The sequence below is a fragment of the Hypanus sabinus genome, chromosome 16 (genome assembly GCF_030144855.1).
Source record: "Hypanus sabinus isolate sHypSab1 chromosome 16, sHypSab1.hap1, whole genome shotgun sequence".
Taxonomy (NCBI): domain Eukaryota; kingdom Metazoa; phylum Chordata; class Chondrichthyes; order Myliobatiformes; family Dasyatidae; genus Hypanus; species Hypanus sabinus.
The window spans coordinates 2,970,612-2,988,359 of NC_082721.1; the positions used below are offsets into that span (position 1 = coordinate 2,970,612).

Here is a 17,748-nt window from a genome sequence, read left to right on the forward strand (position 1 = left end):
TCCCAACACTTCACAGTATTGAGAACTTGGAAAAGCTTGTGGGTGGCTGATATCTGAAATCTATAAATCTACAACAGAGAGGTGGAAGCAGGTGTAGAAGCCCAGCTTATATGTTTCTTACACCGTTGGTTACTTCAACAAAGCATTCTGGAATGAAGATTAAAACCATAGTGCACAACATGAGTTGAATCTGTTTTGACAAGGACTAGAGATTATCAGATCCATCGTGGTCACTAGCCTCCCTATCATTGAGGACAGCTTCTTAAGTCAATGCCATAAGAAGGTGGCATTCATCATTAAGAGCCCTCACCATCCAGGTCATGCCCTCTTCTCACTACTACCATCATACCATCAGGAAAGAGGTACAGGAGCCTGAAGATGGTCACTCAATAGTTTAGGAAAAGCTGTATCCCTTTCACCATCAGATTTCTGAATGGTTCTTGAACCCACAAACACTACTTCATCATTTTGCTCTCCTTTTAGACCTACTTATATGGAACACAGAACAGTACAACACAGTACAGGCCCTTCAGCCCTCTATGTTGTGTCAACATTTAAAGTGGCTCCATGATCAACCTATCCCTTCTTTTTTACATAATCCTTCGTTTTTCTATCTGATAGAAATATATGACAAATATAATATCTATCATATTATATTTTATAATATAAAATATATTTTTTATTTTATTGTAACTAAAGGTAATCTTAATTTTTATTCACTGCACTATACTGCTGCCATAAAACAACAAATCTTACAACATATATCAGTGATAATAAACCTGATTCTGATTATCAGTATACACTCAGTGGTCATTTTATTGTGTACCTCCTGTATTTAATAAATGGCCACTGAGTGTATGTTCATGATCTTCTGCTGCTGTAGCTCATCCACTTCAAGGTTAATGTGTTGTGCATTCAGAGAAGATCTTCTGCACACCACTGCTATAACACGTGGTTATTTTGAGTTACTGTCACCTTCCTGTCAACTTGAACCAGTCCGGTCTTTCTCCTCTGACGTCTCTCATTAATGAGGCATTTTTGCCCATAGAATTGCCGCTCACTAGATGCGTTTTTGTTTTTCACACCATTCTCTGTAAGCTCTAGAGACTGTTGTGCAAGAGATGGTAGTTTCTGAGATATTCAAACCAGCCTGTCAGAACCAAAAATCATTCCATGGTCAAAGTAACCTATATCACATTTCCTCCCCATACTGATGGCTGGTTTGAAGAACAACCAACCTCATGTCTGCATGTTTTTATGCATTGAATTGTTGCCACATTATTGATTACATATTTGCATTAATGAGCAAGTGTACAGGTGTACCTAATAAAGTGGCCACTGAGTGTAAATGCTAATATTAATGTTATAATTCCATCAGAGATCAGTTGAATACTTCATTCACATTACCAATTAACTCATTTTACCCAGCTGCCCAAGGCTATGTTTTTTTGTTCAGACTAATCGAAGCATAACTTAAGTTATGCAATAAAATTTGTGATATTGACTAATACAGAATCACAATTTTTACTGATTAGCTCCTATAGTTTTGTAAACAATAGACATTGCTGCCCAGGCAGTTACTACCTGTTCTCTGCTGTTCTCTTAATGGTGACGGTGTGGCACCTTCCTGAACGGCTTGTGATGAAGGTGTTTCTATTGTGCTAGTGCTTCCTGATGGAGCTAGCTGACCTGCTGGACCATCTCTGTTGGCAACAAAGAGTCAACCACGTTTCATTGTGTCTGAAAGCATACACGAGGTAGGAAAAGCACATTTTCTTCTCCATAGCGTATTAGGAATTTACACATTATGGTAAAGTAGTTGGCAACTTGTATAAAAATGGATAGGCAAATCTGCAAGTGAAATCATTTGAGAATCACTGCTAAGGAAAGCACTAATTTGACTTTAAACTACTTCCATTTTAATCTCAATGTTGACTAAACTGTTACAGAGGCAACAATGGCTAAGATTAGAGATTCCACTACAGCACCTGGCTAGCTGCAAAGTTGCTTATGTGACAATGTACCTGTCCAGTCAGTATAACACCAGATATAACCATTTGAAACTTTGTTATTTGTCAACAGTATTTTAAAATTCTATAAATATATAGCAATCTGAACTAGTAAACTGAACAATTGGTGAGCAGCTTGGATTTCACAGTCATTTTTTTGCAGTCTATTAATATTGGTTTACATTGTGCTCGTTCAATTAGATGTTTTATTAATGACTGTTTCAGCAGTGCAACCCAGAATAAAAATTACCACTGTCTTGATTAAACAGTTCAGTACTGAAGAAGTTAGCTTAATTTCCTAGTGAAAACACCAGAAAACATAAAGACTACAGAGAGCAACTGGTCAGCACCCAAGGCTCATGGGGGAGTGAGGGGCTGTGGGGGGTAGGTTTATAAAGCTGTAGCTGTTGGCAAATCTTTGCAGTAAATAACACAACTATGGATAACAAATGGAGGTAATTTATACCCTTCACAAAGTCCATTATTGAAACAAATACAAAATTTGATAAAGATTTTCTTTGTGAACAAGTTAATAGCTAAGCAGCACTTTCATTATATAGGTATGCTGTCAACCGTATACTGGGGCAAGATTTCTTTGAGCAGTCAGCTCTTGTTCAGATGATGGAAAAGCCCAAGGAGTCACAAAGGAAGTGGGCACTAGCATAGCTTGTTGCCTGTGTGTTAATCTACAGTCATGCTGTATGAAGGCAACATTTGACAATGAAGGCTGGAATGATAGAGTCTAGCAATGTGAATACATCTTGGTGACAGTGGCTTGTTGGATGACAAACCTATGAGATGATTGTTATAGATCAGACTTACGATGATGCAAGTGAAGTTTCTTGGTTCACATCATTAGCTGGCTAATTGTATTTTTCAATCTTCTTTTTAATGAATAGAAAGTGTCATGATTTGGTCCACACTGCTCTGAAATACACTTTCTTCTGATGAATCTCTTCATGAAAATCAATGTCCTTGGCAAGTTTTACAACACATTTGCCTGAAGTATGGTCTAACACAGAACTTAAACTTTAGCACCAGTGGGCAGTAGGCCACTTTATTCACATCCTTGCATTCTGTAGGAGGAAAGTAAATTGTGATCAAACTTGGTGACTAGAGTTACTTTGATTGAAAAGAAACACAGCAAAAATTATATTATTACTCTACCGTTCTCTTTCATACAGAATACGAGTGGCTCATTTATATAAACTTGACTGTGCAACAGCTGGCAAACTTGGTAATCCATGCCATTGTTTGAACCATTTATTAAGATATGGACAGAGGTGATGTTATGGATAGTAAAGAAGGTTCTCTAAGGTTCAGCATTTAGAAAGTTGGGGGGGGGGGAAGCATTGACAAATGGAATTTAATCTTGATGAGTGTGAAATGATGCCTTTTGGGAACCTCAATGGTAAAAAGCCTGCTTGCATTTATCTTGTCTATACCTCACTTCATGTTGTATATCTGTATCAAATCTCCCTTCATTCTCCTATACTTCAGGGAATAAATTACTAACCTACTCAACCTTTCTCTATATCTCAGTGACATCCTTGTAAATTTTTTCTGCACTCTTTCAATCTCATTGATATCACTCCTGTAGGTGGGTAACCAGAACTGCACACAATACTCCAGCTTAGGCCTCAGCAACATCTTACACATTACTTCAACATAACATTTTAACCTCTTCAATCAATGTTGGTATAGATGACAAACAACAATGGACCAGCACCGATCTTTGTGGCACACCACTATTCAGGGGCCTCCAGTCAGAGGCAACAAACTGCTACTACTTTCTGCCTTTTTCCGTAAAGCTAATGTCGAATCCATTTTACTACCTCATCTAGGAGGGGAATAAACAGTCGACTTTTTGTGCCGTGACCCTTCACCAGGACTGGGTTGAATCGTCATTGTTTATTTCCCTACATAAATGCTACCTGACTTGCTAAATTCCTCCAGCATTTTGTGTGTGTCGCACAACTAACTTTTATATTAAAATATTTAGTTAACAAACCAAACTGTCATGTGAATAAAAACTTAAGCAAAGTAAATAAATAAATTAAGACTAGATAAAGATGGCAGGGAACTCCAGCTGAGACATATATGAATGCATGGCAATCAGTGAGATTTACAGCAGCCATATCTGCAGAAAGTGTCTTTCTAACTTAATTTGTTTTAAATGTATTTGTGTGTGTGTGTGTGTGTGTGTGTGTGTGCGCGTGCACACACACAATTTTTGCTTTTTATAAAATGCTTTGAAAATATATAAGAACTCATAATTTTAATGATTTACATCATAATTATTTGTTTAAAATTTTAAATGTCTCTAAATACCAATTTTTAGTTTGACATGAAACTCAAAGTCAACTTTGACAGGACGTTAAGTTTTGGCACCACTTATGCAAGCACTAATCTCTATTTGGATCTCAGCAGCTGAGGAGGATGCAGAAAGCCACTGAGATAGGCCCGCTATATCCAGCCCAGGTAAGATTAGATATTCTCAATAGTAGGTCTCTGGCATAATATGCCCCATTAGCTCTGTTCTCCTTCTACAAATACATCTGCCTGATGAGCATTCACCGTATTTTTTATTGATATTGCAGGGAAGCTACTTATAATCTTTAGAGCATTCTGCAGAACATTTAGCTTAGATTTTCCAGTATAATCATTATAATGATAGATTCTAACCAGGAAACAGAATTAAAGATATAGAGTTATACCTTCTGGATTTTCAGTCGGAAGAGCTTCACATCTGCTCTCACACTGCTGCATGGCTGTGGGTTTAAGGGATTCTGGACATTCCATGGATGGCTGACCAATATATGTCAAGCACTGAACTGTCCTCATCTGCTGGCCCAGACCACATTGAACAGAACACTAAGGAGAGACAAGATACAGATATTAACCCAAGTAAGATGGGAAAAGGGTGCCCCTCCTCCTTCCTTCTCTTCCATGGTCCACTCTCCTGTCCTATCAGATCATTTCTTCTCCAGCCCTTTGCTGTTTCCACTGATCATCTCCCCTCCCCCACCCAGCTTCATCTATCACTCTCTAGCTTGTCCTTCTTCCCCTCCCCCTTCATTTCCAGTGCTGATGAAGGGTCTCAACTGGAAACGTTGACTGTTTATTTCTCTCCCTAGGTGCTGTCTGACTGCTGAGTTCCTAAAGCATTTTGTGTGTATTGTTCATAGTTAGTAGTTACTGCCTATTATGCTGCCAGGCAGCACCTCCATCTCTGCCTGTCCTTAGTGATCTTCTCTATTGTGCCCCAGGTGTGGTTCAGGGTCCTCATTTCAGTCTCGAAAGTATAGCACCAAGTTGTCTTTGGTCTCCCGCGTTTCCTCCACCCTCCAGGCATCCATTGAAGTGCTGTCTCGATTTTGGTGTTGGTCTCTCTTCTCATCATGTGCCTTATCCATTGCCAATGTTTCCTCATGATGATTATGGCCGAGTCCTCTTGGTCACACTGAAGGAATAAGGTATGGTTGGAAATCTTCCTTGGCCAGAGTATATGGAGGATCTTCTGGAGACTCATGGTGTGGAATGATGACAGACTGGCAAGGTTGTTCTCTGTCATGCGCCAGCATCTTTACCTGTACAAGAGTGTGGACAGAATATAGCTCTGGTACAGCTTCATCTTGGTTGCCACTGTACTTGGTTGATCCCCATATGTTCCTCATTGATCTGAAGATGTTACTAGATTTGCTGAGACTGCAATGGATGTCATCTTTGGTCCACCATCCTGCCGAATGAAGAGCTGGTTGACACAGCCTCTGTTTCTCCTGAAGCCAGCTTGTTCTTTCCTCAAGCACATACTGACAGTATCTGTAATCAGCTGGACATTGACTTTGGCAAGAATCTTGCTGGACACTGACAAAAGTGTGATGCTATGTCAGTTGTTGCAATCACAGCACTCCTTTCTTTGGGATTCTAACAATAACTTCCTTTGCCAGACCTTGGATACTTGTCCCCATTCCCATTTATAGTAAACACTAGTTGCAGGATGGCCGCAGCAAATTTTGGTTCAGCTTTGAACAGTTTGGCCTTCAAATTGTCATGTCCTGGAGCTTTGCTATTCTTTAATGATTTAATCGCAGAACCAATCTCTTTTTTCTTGGGTGGATCTGCATTGATGTCGAGGTCCCCTGCTCCCTCTTGTATGTTAGGTTCTTCATTTGGTGGTGGTCTATTCAGTAATTCTCTGAAATATTCTGTCCATCGTGCATCTTGCCCTTTCACAGTTGGCAAAAGCAGATCATTCTTAACTCTCACAGGACCACTGGATCTGGCCCAGAACTTTCCACATCCCAAATTTGAAACCTGTATATATTTGTTTGATCACCTTGATTGCCTGCTGCTTCAGCCTCCTCTGTAAGGTCTTCCATGAAGACTTTCCTCCCCTTTCCTACAAGTCTCTTCACTTTCTCGTTAGCTTCAGTATATGCTAGTTAAAGCTTTTCCTTAACTCATGTTGACTTTGCATCTAACAATTTCTTCTTAATTTTCTGCCTTTCTCCTAAGGCTGTCCATGTTTCCTGCTGTATTGTTCAGTAGCCTCATATATGTGGATGCAAGTAGTCAGGAAGTGTCCAGTTGATGGTTATATAATGTACTACAAATTAATGCAGAGTGCAGTGAGGCACACTCTATAACAAAGATGAGTGACATTTTATGTTCTTGGTGAGGTTGGTTAAGTGTTGAATATCACATGAGAATTACCTGTTTTTAAAATAAGTGCGCATAAATAACCTTAGTTTAACATCTCAACCTACAATGCCAAAGTTATAAGTTGCACCATCAAAGCTTAGCCTGGTCTCTACACTTGGTTTCTGTTTGTGGTTTCATTAATTCAATAATTCATAATTTATTAACATTATGTATGTCAATAGAATAATTTTTAGTTTGATATTAATTAAATATCAACCTTAACTATTGATAAATATTGATTATTTAGTTTGCTTCTTTTTCAGCTATTTTTTAGTTTGATATTAAATTTAGTTATTGCTTTGACAAAACAGATCATTTCTACAATTTTATATCAAGAGGTGAATGAGCCAAGCCTGAGCTGATAATGCTGTGAGGAGACCATGGGTAGATTGTGCACCCAGAACGGTGTGGGGTCCAATTGATCATAATAGTTGGAATTGTTTGACATTTTAAAAACTCATTTCTAGAGAGGTTGCTGAGGTAATGCAGTTCAGGCAGGGGGAAGGCTATAGATGAGAACACACAAAGACTGCCTGGGAAAGGGCTCTTCAATATTCTTCAAAAATGTAAAATTTTAAAATTTGCCATAACTCATTTGGCTAGACCATGGACTCTTCAAAACACTGCCATTGGGTCGGGTAGTTTTAGTCTCCTGAATCACTGAGTTAAATGGCCACAAATCTTTGGGTTGAGGATCAAGTGCATCAGGGGCAGGATTCAGAATGGATTTCTAACAGCCCTGTATGGGTCTGAAAAGAGGGTTCAATAAGGCAGCAGTTTTTAGTCATCTTGAAAGTCATGCACATGCAACAAGGAACTAAATAGTTGGTGCATTATGTAATTGGAGAACAGGACTTTGTGTGTGACAGGTTTTCATACTAAAGTTCTTGATTAACTAGAATTCCTGGCAAGGAACACTAACATGGACAACATGTTATAATATAATCTCAAGATGATGTCCTATTGAATAGATTTTTCAAAGTGAATATATATTTATCTCTTCTTGCATGGTTATTTAAACGATATGAATTAGAACACAATATTTAATTTGACACTCAAATCAAAGCTCACGTTACCTGGACAGCCAAAAGAAACAACATAAAAGCTGTAACATGAACTAAGGTGTTGCAAACAAATGTAAAAATACAATGAAAACTAAATTTGAAGTACATATGATTTCCGATGACAGCACCCACGTAATCTCAATAGTTTTTGTCTCCATTGCCTTACTTGGGTGATTGCTATTTTTAATTGATATCTGATCTATCGAAAATTTGAATGTTTATCTAATTTGTAACTGGTCCTATCACATTTCTCTGGGAGATACAACAAGCACACATCACTGTACTGATTACCGGGCTCCATTCGCCTGCTACCCAGCGAGGTGGTGGACAGCGCTGTAAAGTACACCGCATTCGGATGGGAGGTTTGGCGTGCACAGGGCAACGTGAAGCTGGATACGTCACAGTGAAATCACTGCTTTTACAAAGTACAATGCGGTGGCGGAAACCTATTCCACAGCTTGGCGTACACTGTTAAAAAAAGAAAAAGGCATTAACATTTAAGAACATGCTGCACATTTGCTTATTTTTTGTTTGTTGCATGCAATTATCAAGAGAAAGTTGAAGTCTAGTTTAGATACTTTACCGATCCCAAAGGAAATTAGTGTCACAGTAGCATTGCAAGTGCACCGATATACAAATATTAGAAGAGAAGTAAGAAAGAATAAAGAATAAAAATAAACAAACACACAAAATGCTGGTGGAACACAGCAGGCCAGGCAGCATCTATAAGGAGAAGCACTGTCGACGTTTCCAGCCGAGACCCTTCGTCAGGACTAACTGAAAAGAAAAATAGTAAGAGATTTGGAAGTAGTGGGGGGAGGGGGAAATGCAAAATGATAGGAGAAGATCGGAGGAGGTGGGATGAAGCTAAGAGCTGAAAAGGTGATTGGCGAAAGTGATACAGAGCTGGAGAAGGGAAAGGATCATGGGATGGGAGGCCTCTGGAGAAAGAAAGTGGGGGGGGGGGGAAGCACCAGAGGGAGATGGAGAACAGGCAAACAACTAAATATGTCAGGGATGGGCTAAGAAGGGGAGGAGGGGCATTAACGGAAGTTAGAGAAGTCAATATTCATGCCATCAGGTTGGAGGCGTAGCAGGTTGGCTGACGTATTTAGTTGTTTGCCTGTTCTCCATTTCCCTCTGGTGCTTCCCCCCCCACCCCCCGCCACCTTTTCTTTCTCCCGAGGCCTCCCGTCATGATCCCTTCCCTTCTCCAGCTCTGTATCACTTTCGCCAATCACCTTTCCAGCTTTCGGCTTCGTCCCACCCCCTCCGGTCTTCTATCATTTCGCATTTCCCCTCCCCCCACTACTTTCAAATCTTTTACTATCTTTCCTTTCAGTTAGTCCTGATGAAGGGTCTCGGCCCGAAACGTCGACAGTGCTTCTCCTTATAAATGCTGCCTGGCCTGTTGTGTTCCACCAGCATTTTGTGTGTGTTGTTTGAATTTTCAGCATCTGCAGATTTCCTCGTGTTTGCAGAATAAAAATAAAGTTACCTTTAAAAATAATGTACAAGATTTACAAGTCAAAGATTACAAGATTTACAAGATATCCAAGTTCACACCGATAAGATGGTAGTGCAATGGTAAAGTATACAGTAAGGGGTGCACATTCATAGTACCCAGAGAAGAAGTGATGGCAGTATTGCACAGGGAGCCCACAATAGCAGGATGTGGTAAATAGACCTAAACAGAGCTCTGGTAAACAAAGATTAGTAGTAGTCTAACAGGAGTGGGGTCATCACTTGCCAGCTATAGGTTGACTCATAGTAGAACCTAGTGGTCGAGGATAAGAATGACCTCATATAGTGCTCTTTGGAGCAGCGCAGTGTTCTTAGTCTATTAACTAAAAGTGCTCCTCTGTTCAGCCAAGATGGTATGCAGAGGGTGAGAAACATTGTCCAGAATTGCCAGGATTTTCCAGAGGATCCTTTGTTCTGCCACAGCCTCCAGTGTGTCCAGTTTGACTTCTATAACAGGGCCAGCCTTTCTAATCAGTTGAGTCTGATGGTATCACCTGTGTTGATGTCATTGCCTCTGCACGCCATCATATAGAAGATTGTACATTGTCATATGCAAAAATGCAATGAAAAACTTATTTTAAGTAACATCACAGGTACATAGTATTAGACCAGCAGCATTCACAAGAACAAATTAAACATAAATTATACACTATTTTTACAAGAAATAATACAATTAGAAGAAAAAGTCAATTTTATGCAAGGTGGTAAAAATATCCCAAGTTTTGGGTAAGTGGAAATGGCGTGCTCTGGACAGTGACCTATGTCAGGTGTAGAGGTTCAGCAACTTTAAATTCCCCAGTGTTATTATTTCAGAGACTCCATCCTGGGTCCAACATGTTTGCGAAGATTCAGCATGTCATCAAAAATTTTGACAAACTTCTATAAATGTGCAGTGGATAATATATTGACTAGTTGCATCATGGCCCAGTATGGAAACACCAACACCTTTGAATAGAAAATCCTGCAAGAAGTAGTAAATACGGCCCAATCCATCAAGGGCAAAGCCCTCCCCACCACTGAGTACATCTACATGGATGCTATCGTAGGTAAGCAGCATCCATCATTCCCACCACCCAGGCCATGCGCTCTTCTCGCTGCTGCCATCAGGAAGAAGGTGCAGAAGCCTCAGGACCCACACCACCAGGTTCAGGAAGTTATTATCTCTCAACCATCAGGTTCTTAAACCAGTGGGGATAACTTCACTCACACCCTTACTATTCCCACAACCTAAGAATTCACTTTCAAATTCACTTCATCTCATGTTCTCAATGTTTATTATTTATTTATAATTATTATTTTTGCTTTTTTTCTTGCTCGCCATTTGTACTGACCTGGCTTGTGTACCTAGACAGTTAGGACGAAACATCCATGGATGACCCTGAACAGTGGAGGCCTATGGGGGGGGAGCAATTAGATTGTTTTGCTGAATTTTTTTGGGTCTGTATGTAGCAAAGCACACTGTTTCAAGTAAAAGGGTGATCAGCAATATTATAACTGGAGAGAAATTAATTTTGACACTTTTTGATTGCAACTTGAGAATAAAGCCACCTAAATGCCAGAATTCAGAAGATTAAAGGACAGTGTCAGAAAGTCCTACAGCATAGAAATAGGTCCTTTGATCCAACTGTCCATGCTGACCAATATTCTATCTATAATAATCCCATTTGCCTGTGTTTGGTCCATATTTCTCTGAACCAGGGGTTCCCAACCTTGGGTCCACGGACCCCTCGGTTAATGAAAACAGTCTGTGGCATAAAAAAGATTGGGAAACCCTACAAATCTTTCCTAACTATGTTCATGTCCAAGAGCCATTTAAATATTGTTACTGTATTTGCCTCAACCACTTCCTCTGGCAGTTCATTCCGTATACGGAACACCCTCTGGATGAAAAGGTTGTCCATCAGGTTCCTATTAAATTATGGTCTTATGGTCTAAATCTTTCCCATCTCTCCTTAAACCTATGCCCTCTAGTTCCTGATTTCCAAACTCTAGATAAAAAGACTGTTTGCACTGATCCTGTCTATGCCTCTCAAGTTTCTTAAACCTCTATATGATCATTTAATTCTCTTACGCAACAATGAGAAAAGCCCCAACCTGCTCAACCTCTCTCCATTGATTCCATCTAGTCCTGGCAATATCCTCATAAATCTCCTCTGCAGTCTTTCCAGCTTAATGACATCTTTTTCTACAGCAAGGTGACCGAAACTGAATATGGTCTTCCAAATGCAACATCACCAATACCTTGTACAAATCTACAACTCCACAAATTCATAAATTTGACTGAAATGATCAAAAGACAGCAAAATTTGTAATGAAAAATGGGGCAGAAGTGATTCAATTTGAATTGGAAATAGGTTTTAGGGGTGAAATAGTTTACTCAAGTTCCTTTTATTAAAATAGAACTGGAAGGAACTGCAGAATAAGCCGGAAATTGGCAAGTGGTCAGAAAAAGGGTGGATGATATTTCCTGAAGAAATATTACACAATATGTATTTGAACAGCTAAGGAAAGAGCGGGGAGTTTGAGGCATAGAGTCCATGCTGACCGCAGCATCCTCCCTGGTAATCCCAGATGCCTGCGTTTGGTCCATAGCCCTCCAAGCCCCTCCCTTTTACGTACCTATCCAAATACCTCTTATATGTTCCAATTGCACCAATTTCAACTACTTCCTCTGGTTCCTCATTCCAGGTATTCACTTTTCTCAATGAAAAGAATTATTTCTTAGATCTCTTTTAAATCTCTTCCCTTTATCTTCTATCGGTGCCCTTTAGTTTTGGACTTCTCGAACCTGGAGAAAAGACTATGACTATCCATTTTAACCACACCCTTCCTGATTTTATTAACACTATGAGGTTACCCCTTCATTCTCCTGTGCTCCAGGGAATAAAGATGTCTTCTGCACTCTCTGCAGCTTGACAATGTCTTTTCTGTGACAGAGTGACCAAAACCATTCACAATACTCACAAATGCGACATATCTAACAACTTATTAATTTGAACATAATGTCCCTACCCTTAAACTCGATGCCCAAGACTGATGAAGGTGAGCATGCTAAATGCCTTCTTCAGAACTCTGTCTGCTCTTGCAGCTAGATTCAGTGAAATGTGCATGTGTAAGTACATGGATGAAAGTAAAATGGAGAGCTACGTGGGATTGAAGAGTTGGAATAATCTTAGATTAAAAAGTGGGAACAATATCATGGGCCTGTTCTGTGCTGTATTGTTTTATGTTCTAAATGCTTTATAGCCATTCAGGCAATTCAACCCAATCTCAGACTGCTGACATGTGGAGTCAAATATCATTTATGAGCGCGATTAACCCAAAATATCTTCAAGATGATTTCTCAATACAGCAAACGGATCATGTGCAAACTGTGGGGCAGGGAATGAGGCAGAAAACATGTTTTACACTTCAAATTGTTGAGATTGCATTATAGTTCCATCAGTTCTGATGTTTGGGACTTTTATTCTAAAATTACTTCCATTGATTTTCAATTAAATACCATTGTGCCTCACCTGAGTATTTCATTAACTTCACAAACATACCTCTATTTGGATACTTAACATCCAATTATAATAAAGCACACATTACCTCAGACCAATCGAGAGGAACCCATTCAGGTGGACAGGTGTGGTTATTGCAACTTTCCTTTATTGTGGGGCGTTCTTTTGTACAGTAACTATCATCCAGTACTTTTTCCTCAGAGGCACTGACTTTTTGGACGCACATGACATCTCGAGTACGAAGTCCACCATTGCAGGACCTACTGCATTCAGACCAGTCACCTACAATCCAGCTGGAAAAGTGTGAAACAAATTACTTTGTTATTGGTCCATACATCCTGACAAGTGACTAAAAACAGAAAATTGTTCAAATGCTTAACAGGTCAGGTAGCATCTGTGGGCAAAGAGTTTCAGATCAATGACCTTTGATTGGAACATATAAATTATTATGAAAACTTGACATAGATGCTATCTGACCAGCTGAAAATTTACACTACTTTCTGCTGTATTTTACTTTCAAACAAATCACAGATTATTTTTCATTGTCTGACGTTGCTGTTATCTGGCTTCAGTGAATGGTTGGTTGGCATAAATAATATTCCCTGTCTGGGAACCTATTGGCAGTTGGCAGAGCACAGCACATTATGAAGTACTGGCTGTACATTCTACTTCACTGCTGAAATTCAGTTCCATTTAAATCTGTGGAATTAAATTTTAGGAACAGAATAGAGGATGCAGCTGAGATTGGAGTCTGAGGCAATGATTCTTACAGAAGCTAAATGTGAAGCCATAATTTATGTATTCTAGGTGAGGTCTAAGACTTGGAGGTAGGGTCCCATTGTAGATGGAGGAAGTTACAAAAATGGTGTATTGCATACGGAGGCTCACAGAGTTGTAGGTAAGGACAAGGGGAAGGATAACATATCCTTGTTATGGTGCTGGGAGGATGGAGTAAAGGCAGATGTGTGGGATTAGCCAGTCTATATTTCTGCTTCTGCAACATTTGGTTATTGGGCAGTCAGACACATCTAGAGAGTGTAAATGACTATTGAAAATTTAAGACCTGACTTTAACCAATGCTGGATCAGACTGTTTAATTCTTAGATTAGACTGTTTGTCATTTTCTTTGCTTACCTGCTTGTGTTCTATACAATTACTTATATACATGTAACTGTCTTGTATGTTTCCTAGTAGCCAAGGTATGTACATACAGTTGTTCAGTGTGTCCTCTAATGATTACATTTGTATGAATCTAGAAAGTTTTGGAAGCTTCTTTGGTACTGCATTATTTGAATAGGGGCTTCCTGATTGGTTGACTTACTTACAAATTTGAATGGAATCTTTCTTTTCTATGGGTATAAAAGACACTGAGCATGCAGTAGCACTATCATTTGCCTCTCATCCTCTTCATTTACTAGACCTCTATCACTGTCCAATATCAACTTTCTTTGTTCTATTAACATTTAATAAAACAATCCTGAAGCAAAAAGTTTTGTGCCTCTTTCCTGACTTCCAAAACAACCCTATATAAAAAACATCAGAATCCAACACTAAGAGCAGGAATGGCACAGGTGGGCAACACTGAAATCTTTCTCCATAATAGCGAGACACCAAGGAAATTTCAACATATAAGTCAGACCTTTTGTTACTGGACAACTGCCAGCATGGATAAGGAAAACAAACAGCATATAGTGGCACCAGGAAAGATATGCTGGGAGAGGCAGTGAATGAGACAATAGGAATGGTACTGAGTCATAATCCAGTCTTAATCTGTTTGTAAAACAGAAGTAACTGAATCAAAGAAATCACTGCCACCTCTCCAAAGACAACTCAGGATGTTTGATGAATGCAAGTCTTACTGGTGACCTTCACATCCTATAAATACATCAATAATGAAGGATAAATTTGGGAGATTCTCACTATGGGGATAAGGAAGCAGAATGAGGAGAGCTCAGAGGAATAAACAAAATGTTGGAAGAACTCAATGGGCCAGGCAGCATTTGTGAGGGAAATAAACAGTTGATGTTTTGGGTTCAGACCCTTCATTTGAGTCTAAATCAGTGTTTTCTCAATGTGGAATCTATGGATCCCTTGCTTAATGATATTGGTCTATGGCATTAAAAAAAAGGTTAGGAACCCCTGGTCTAGATGAAGGGTCTCCAAAATGTCGACTGTCCATTTTCTTCCATAGATGCTGCTCGACCCGCTGAGTTCCTCCAGTAGATTATTTGCTGTTTCAGAGGAAGACTGGCTTCAATTACACTTTGGAGCCCATTGAAACACTCCAGGTTCACGTTGCCTCACAGAGCAGAATAAAACATTCTAAGTACAAACGCCTTCAGCCCAAGATCACCTTCCAATGGTCAGGACCTGATGGCGTGCAGTCTAACAAATGTAAGGAGTGATTGTCTTGGACATTTTTCTTGTAATTGCAAGAAACCTGATTGCTGCATCACCTTCTATATTTGGACCTTTCATCAAAGTGCAACCATTGGTTTCATCTACTCATCAAAATAATGTCTCTAACTTCAGACCAAGTAGAACATGTAAAAGTTTGTCTGGGGAACTGTGTATACCAGGGATTAATCTCAACTATTCAGTGGCTTGGTTTCCGGTTCAAAAGTAGGTTAAGGATACTCATTCAGATACGAGTATTTCCATTAACTTTAATTTAAATTATGTCTAGAAATTCCTTGCAAGAGCTGAAAGAATACTCTGCAACAAGAATAAGCTACCTCCATGCAGTTTGCCATACAATAGCTGGTTCTTGAACACAGCTATTCAGTCCTTCCCTTATAGCCCTGCATGTTTTTCAATCAAGTCTTAATCCAGTTATCTTTGAATGTTAAACACAAGAGATTCTGCTGGAATGATGCTACAAATCTAGAGCAACCCATACAAAATGTTGGAGAACTCAGAAGGTCAGGCAGTATGTATGGAAATGAATGGTCTTGACCTGAAATATTGTTCTTCCCCTTAGATGCTGCCTGATCCAGCATTTTGTGTGTGTTATCTTTGAATGTTATTGCTGAACATGCGTTCACCACCTTCAAATATGAATTTCATTTATAAGTATTCACTGCATATTTGTATTTTATGCTTAAAACAGTTAAGAACAAATTTAGTTGAAAACTAAATCTTTGAAGCTTTGCAAGGCTAGTCATAGTATCAATCAGTGATTAGAATGGCCAAAGTACCATGTAAGTAAGCATTATGGATCATGATAATTTACTGGTTATTACTTTTTCATCTTCAGGAGTTATTTCACTTGGTATACTTCCTGTACTACTTACATTGATGTACATGGCTCTGTATTGCAAGCACGTTGTTTCTCTGGAAGCTTGTTTTCATTGTTACAGTAATGGGTAGAAACAACAGAATTATCATCCAATTTCTTGCACACAACAGGTTGTTCCTGTATGCCTATTCAGAAATGATAAAATGTAGTGATCAGTAAACTTTAATGGTACACTATCAGTACTGGAGACTATCTTTTAAAAGCCCTCTTGGCCCAGGTCAATGGTTCTTGTAATTTCTACAATTCACACCCTTAACCCTTATCATTGCCTGCCGGTCACATTATCTCCAGACACTCCTGTGTTTAGCAACACTTTATGGACATACAATCAATCTCTGCATATAAGCTATCTTACATAGTGCATGTATATCTTAGTGTGTTTTTTTTTTGTGTTGCTTCGGATCCAGAGTAACAACTATTTTGTTCTCCTTTACACTTGTGCACTGGAAATAACATAAAACAATCTTGAAATTTGAATCTTGAAAATGCTGAAATTAATCTGGAGATTAAAAATTAACAGGGTCATTCAAAATCAGATTGTTTGCTGTGCATGCATTTCCTTTAGGTTTATAGTGAGTGTTGTGTTGTTTACTGTTACATATTAAACTCAATAAGAAGTAAACAGGGCTTTTACAATCTGATGGTCTAGTCATTTGGTGCACGACAGGATAATGGAGAGAAAGAGATTCTCAGAGTAAATGTGCACAGGCCTGGTTATCACTGGGGCATAACAGATTTATGTGGATGCTGTCTGGACTAAAAAGCCTTAGTTATGGGGAAAAGTTGGCCATAATGGATCTTTGTTCCCTGGAATGTAGAGTGAGGATGACCTCATAGAAGCTTCTAAAATCATGAAGGGTATGGATAACTGGAGGGTCAAAGTCTTTACAGGGTTGGGGAGTCCAGAGCACAGATACAAGAGGGGAGATAAAGAGACTTGAGAGGTAACATCTCTACACTGAAGGTAGTGAATACCTGGAATGATCTGTCAGAGGAAATGGTCAAAGTGGGAAGATATAATTGCAAACATTTAATAAAAGGGGGGTGTCTTGGAGAGTTATGAGCTATTTGCAGGCATTTTGGACTAGCAAATAGAATGCTGGGATTGGCATGTGCTATTTGGGCTGAAGGGCCTGTTTCTGTTCTGCATTACTCTATGAATCTATATTATGAGGTGGTGAATGCAACTGCTATAGCTACTTGTTGGCACAATAACACCAACACTGAAGTTAGGCATATTCACCCAATTATGGTCATACATTTGGCATTCCCTATCCAACTGCATCCATCATAATCGTGGTTACTGTTGATATGTTGGTACTTCATACCTCCTGCACAGATTGCAGTACACTTGGACCACGGAAAATAGTGCCATGCGTAGTTTGTCAGTGAGTCACCAGCACCTGTGAGTATGATGGGTGCATTAAATTTGTAATGAATACTCTGATATTCCTCTTGTACCAGCACCTGAATAAGAAAAAAGTAAGGTTAGGTACAAAATGCCACATTCAAATATATCAATAAATATATTTTAAAGAAATAAATAATTACATCCTGTTATATTGCCTGATTGTTATGGTGCAAAGAAGATATCTGTATTGTTCAAATGCATTTTAATGTTGTCTCAGGTAATTGTTCATTTGTTA

General features: G+C 39.2%; 1 protein-coding gene across 1 annotated transcript in view; it reads right to left on the bottom strand.

Moving 5' to 3' along the window:
- Nucleotides 1–2,389: 2,389 nt before the first annotated feature.
- Nucleotides 2,390–17,748, bottom strand: part of LOC132405767 (A disintegrin and metalloproteinase with thrombospondin motifs 6-like) — a 183,939-nt gene continuing 168,580 nt past the window's right edge. Inside the window, exons 19-24 of the mRNA XM_059990779.1 lie at nucleotides 17,431–17,569; nucleotides 16,098–16,227; nucleotides 12,893–13,097; nucleotides 8,069–8,245; nucleotides 4,727–4,883; nucleotides 2,390–3,085 (exon numbers count right to left, since the gene is read on the bottom strand). Of these exons, the coding sequence (XP_059846762.1) occupies nucleotides 2,976–3,085; nucleotides 4,727–4,883; nucleotides 8,069–8,245; nucleotides 12,893–13,097; nucleotides 16,098–16,227; nucleotides 17,431–17,569 (918 nt within the window). The 3' untranslated portion in view covers nucleotides 2,390–2,975. The remainder of the gene's footprint in view (nucleotides 3,086–4,726; nucleotides 4,884–8,068; nucleotides 8,246–12,892; nucleotides 13,098–16,097; nucleotides 16,228–17,430; nucleotides 17,570–17,748) is intronic.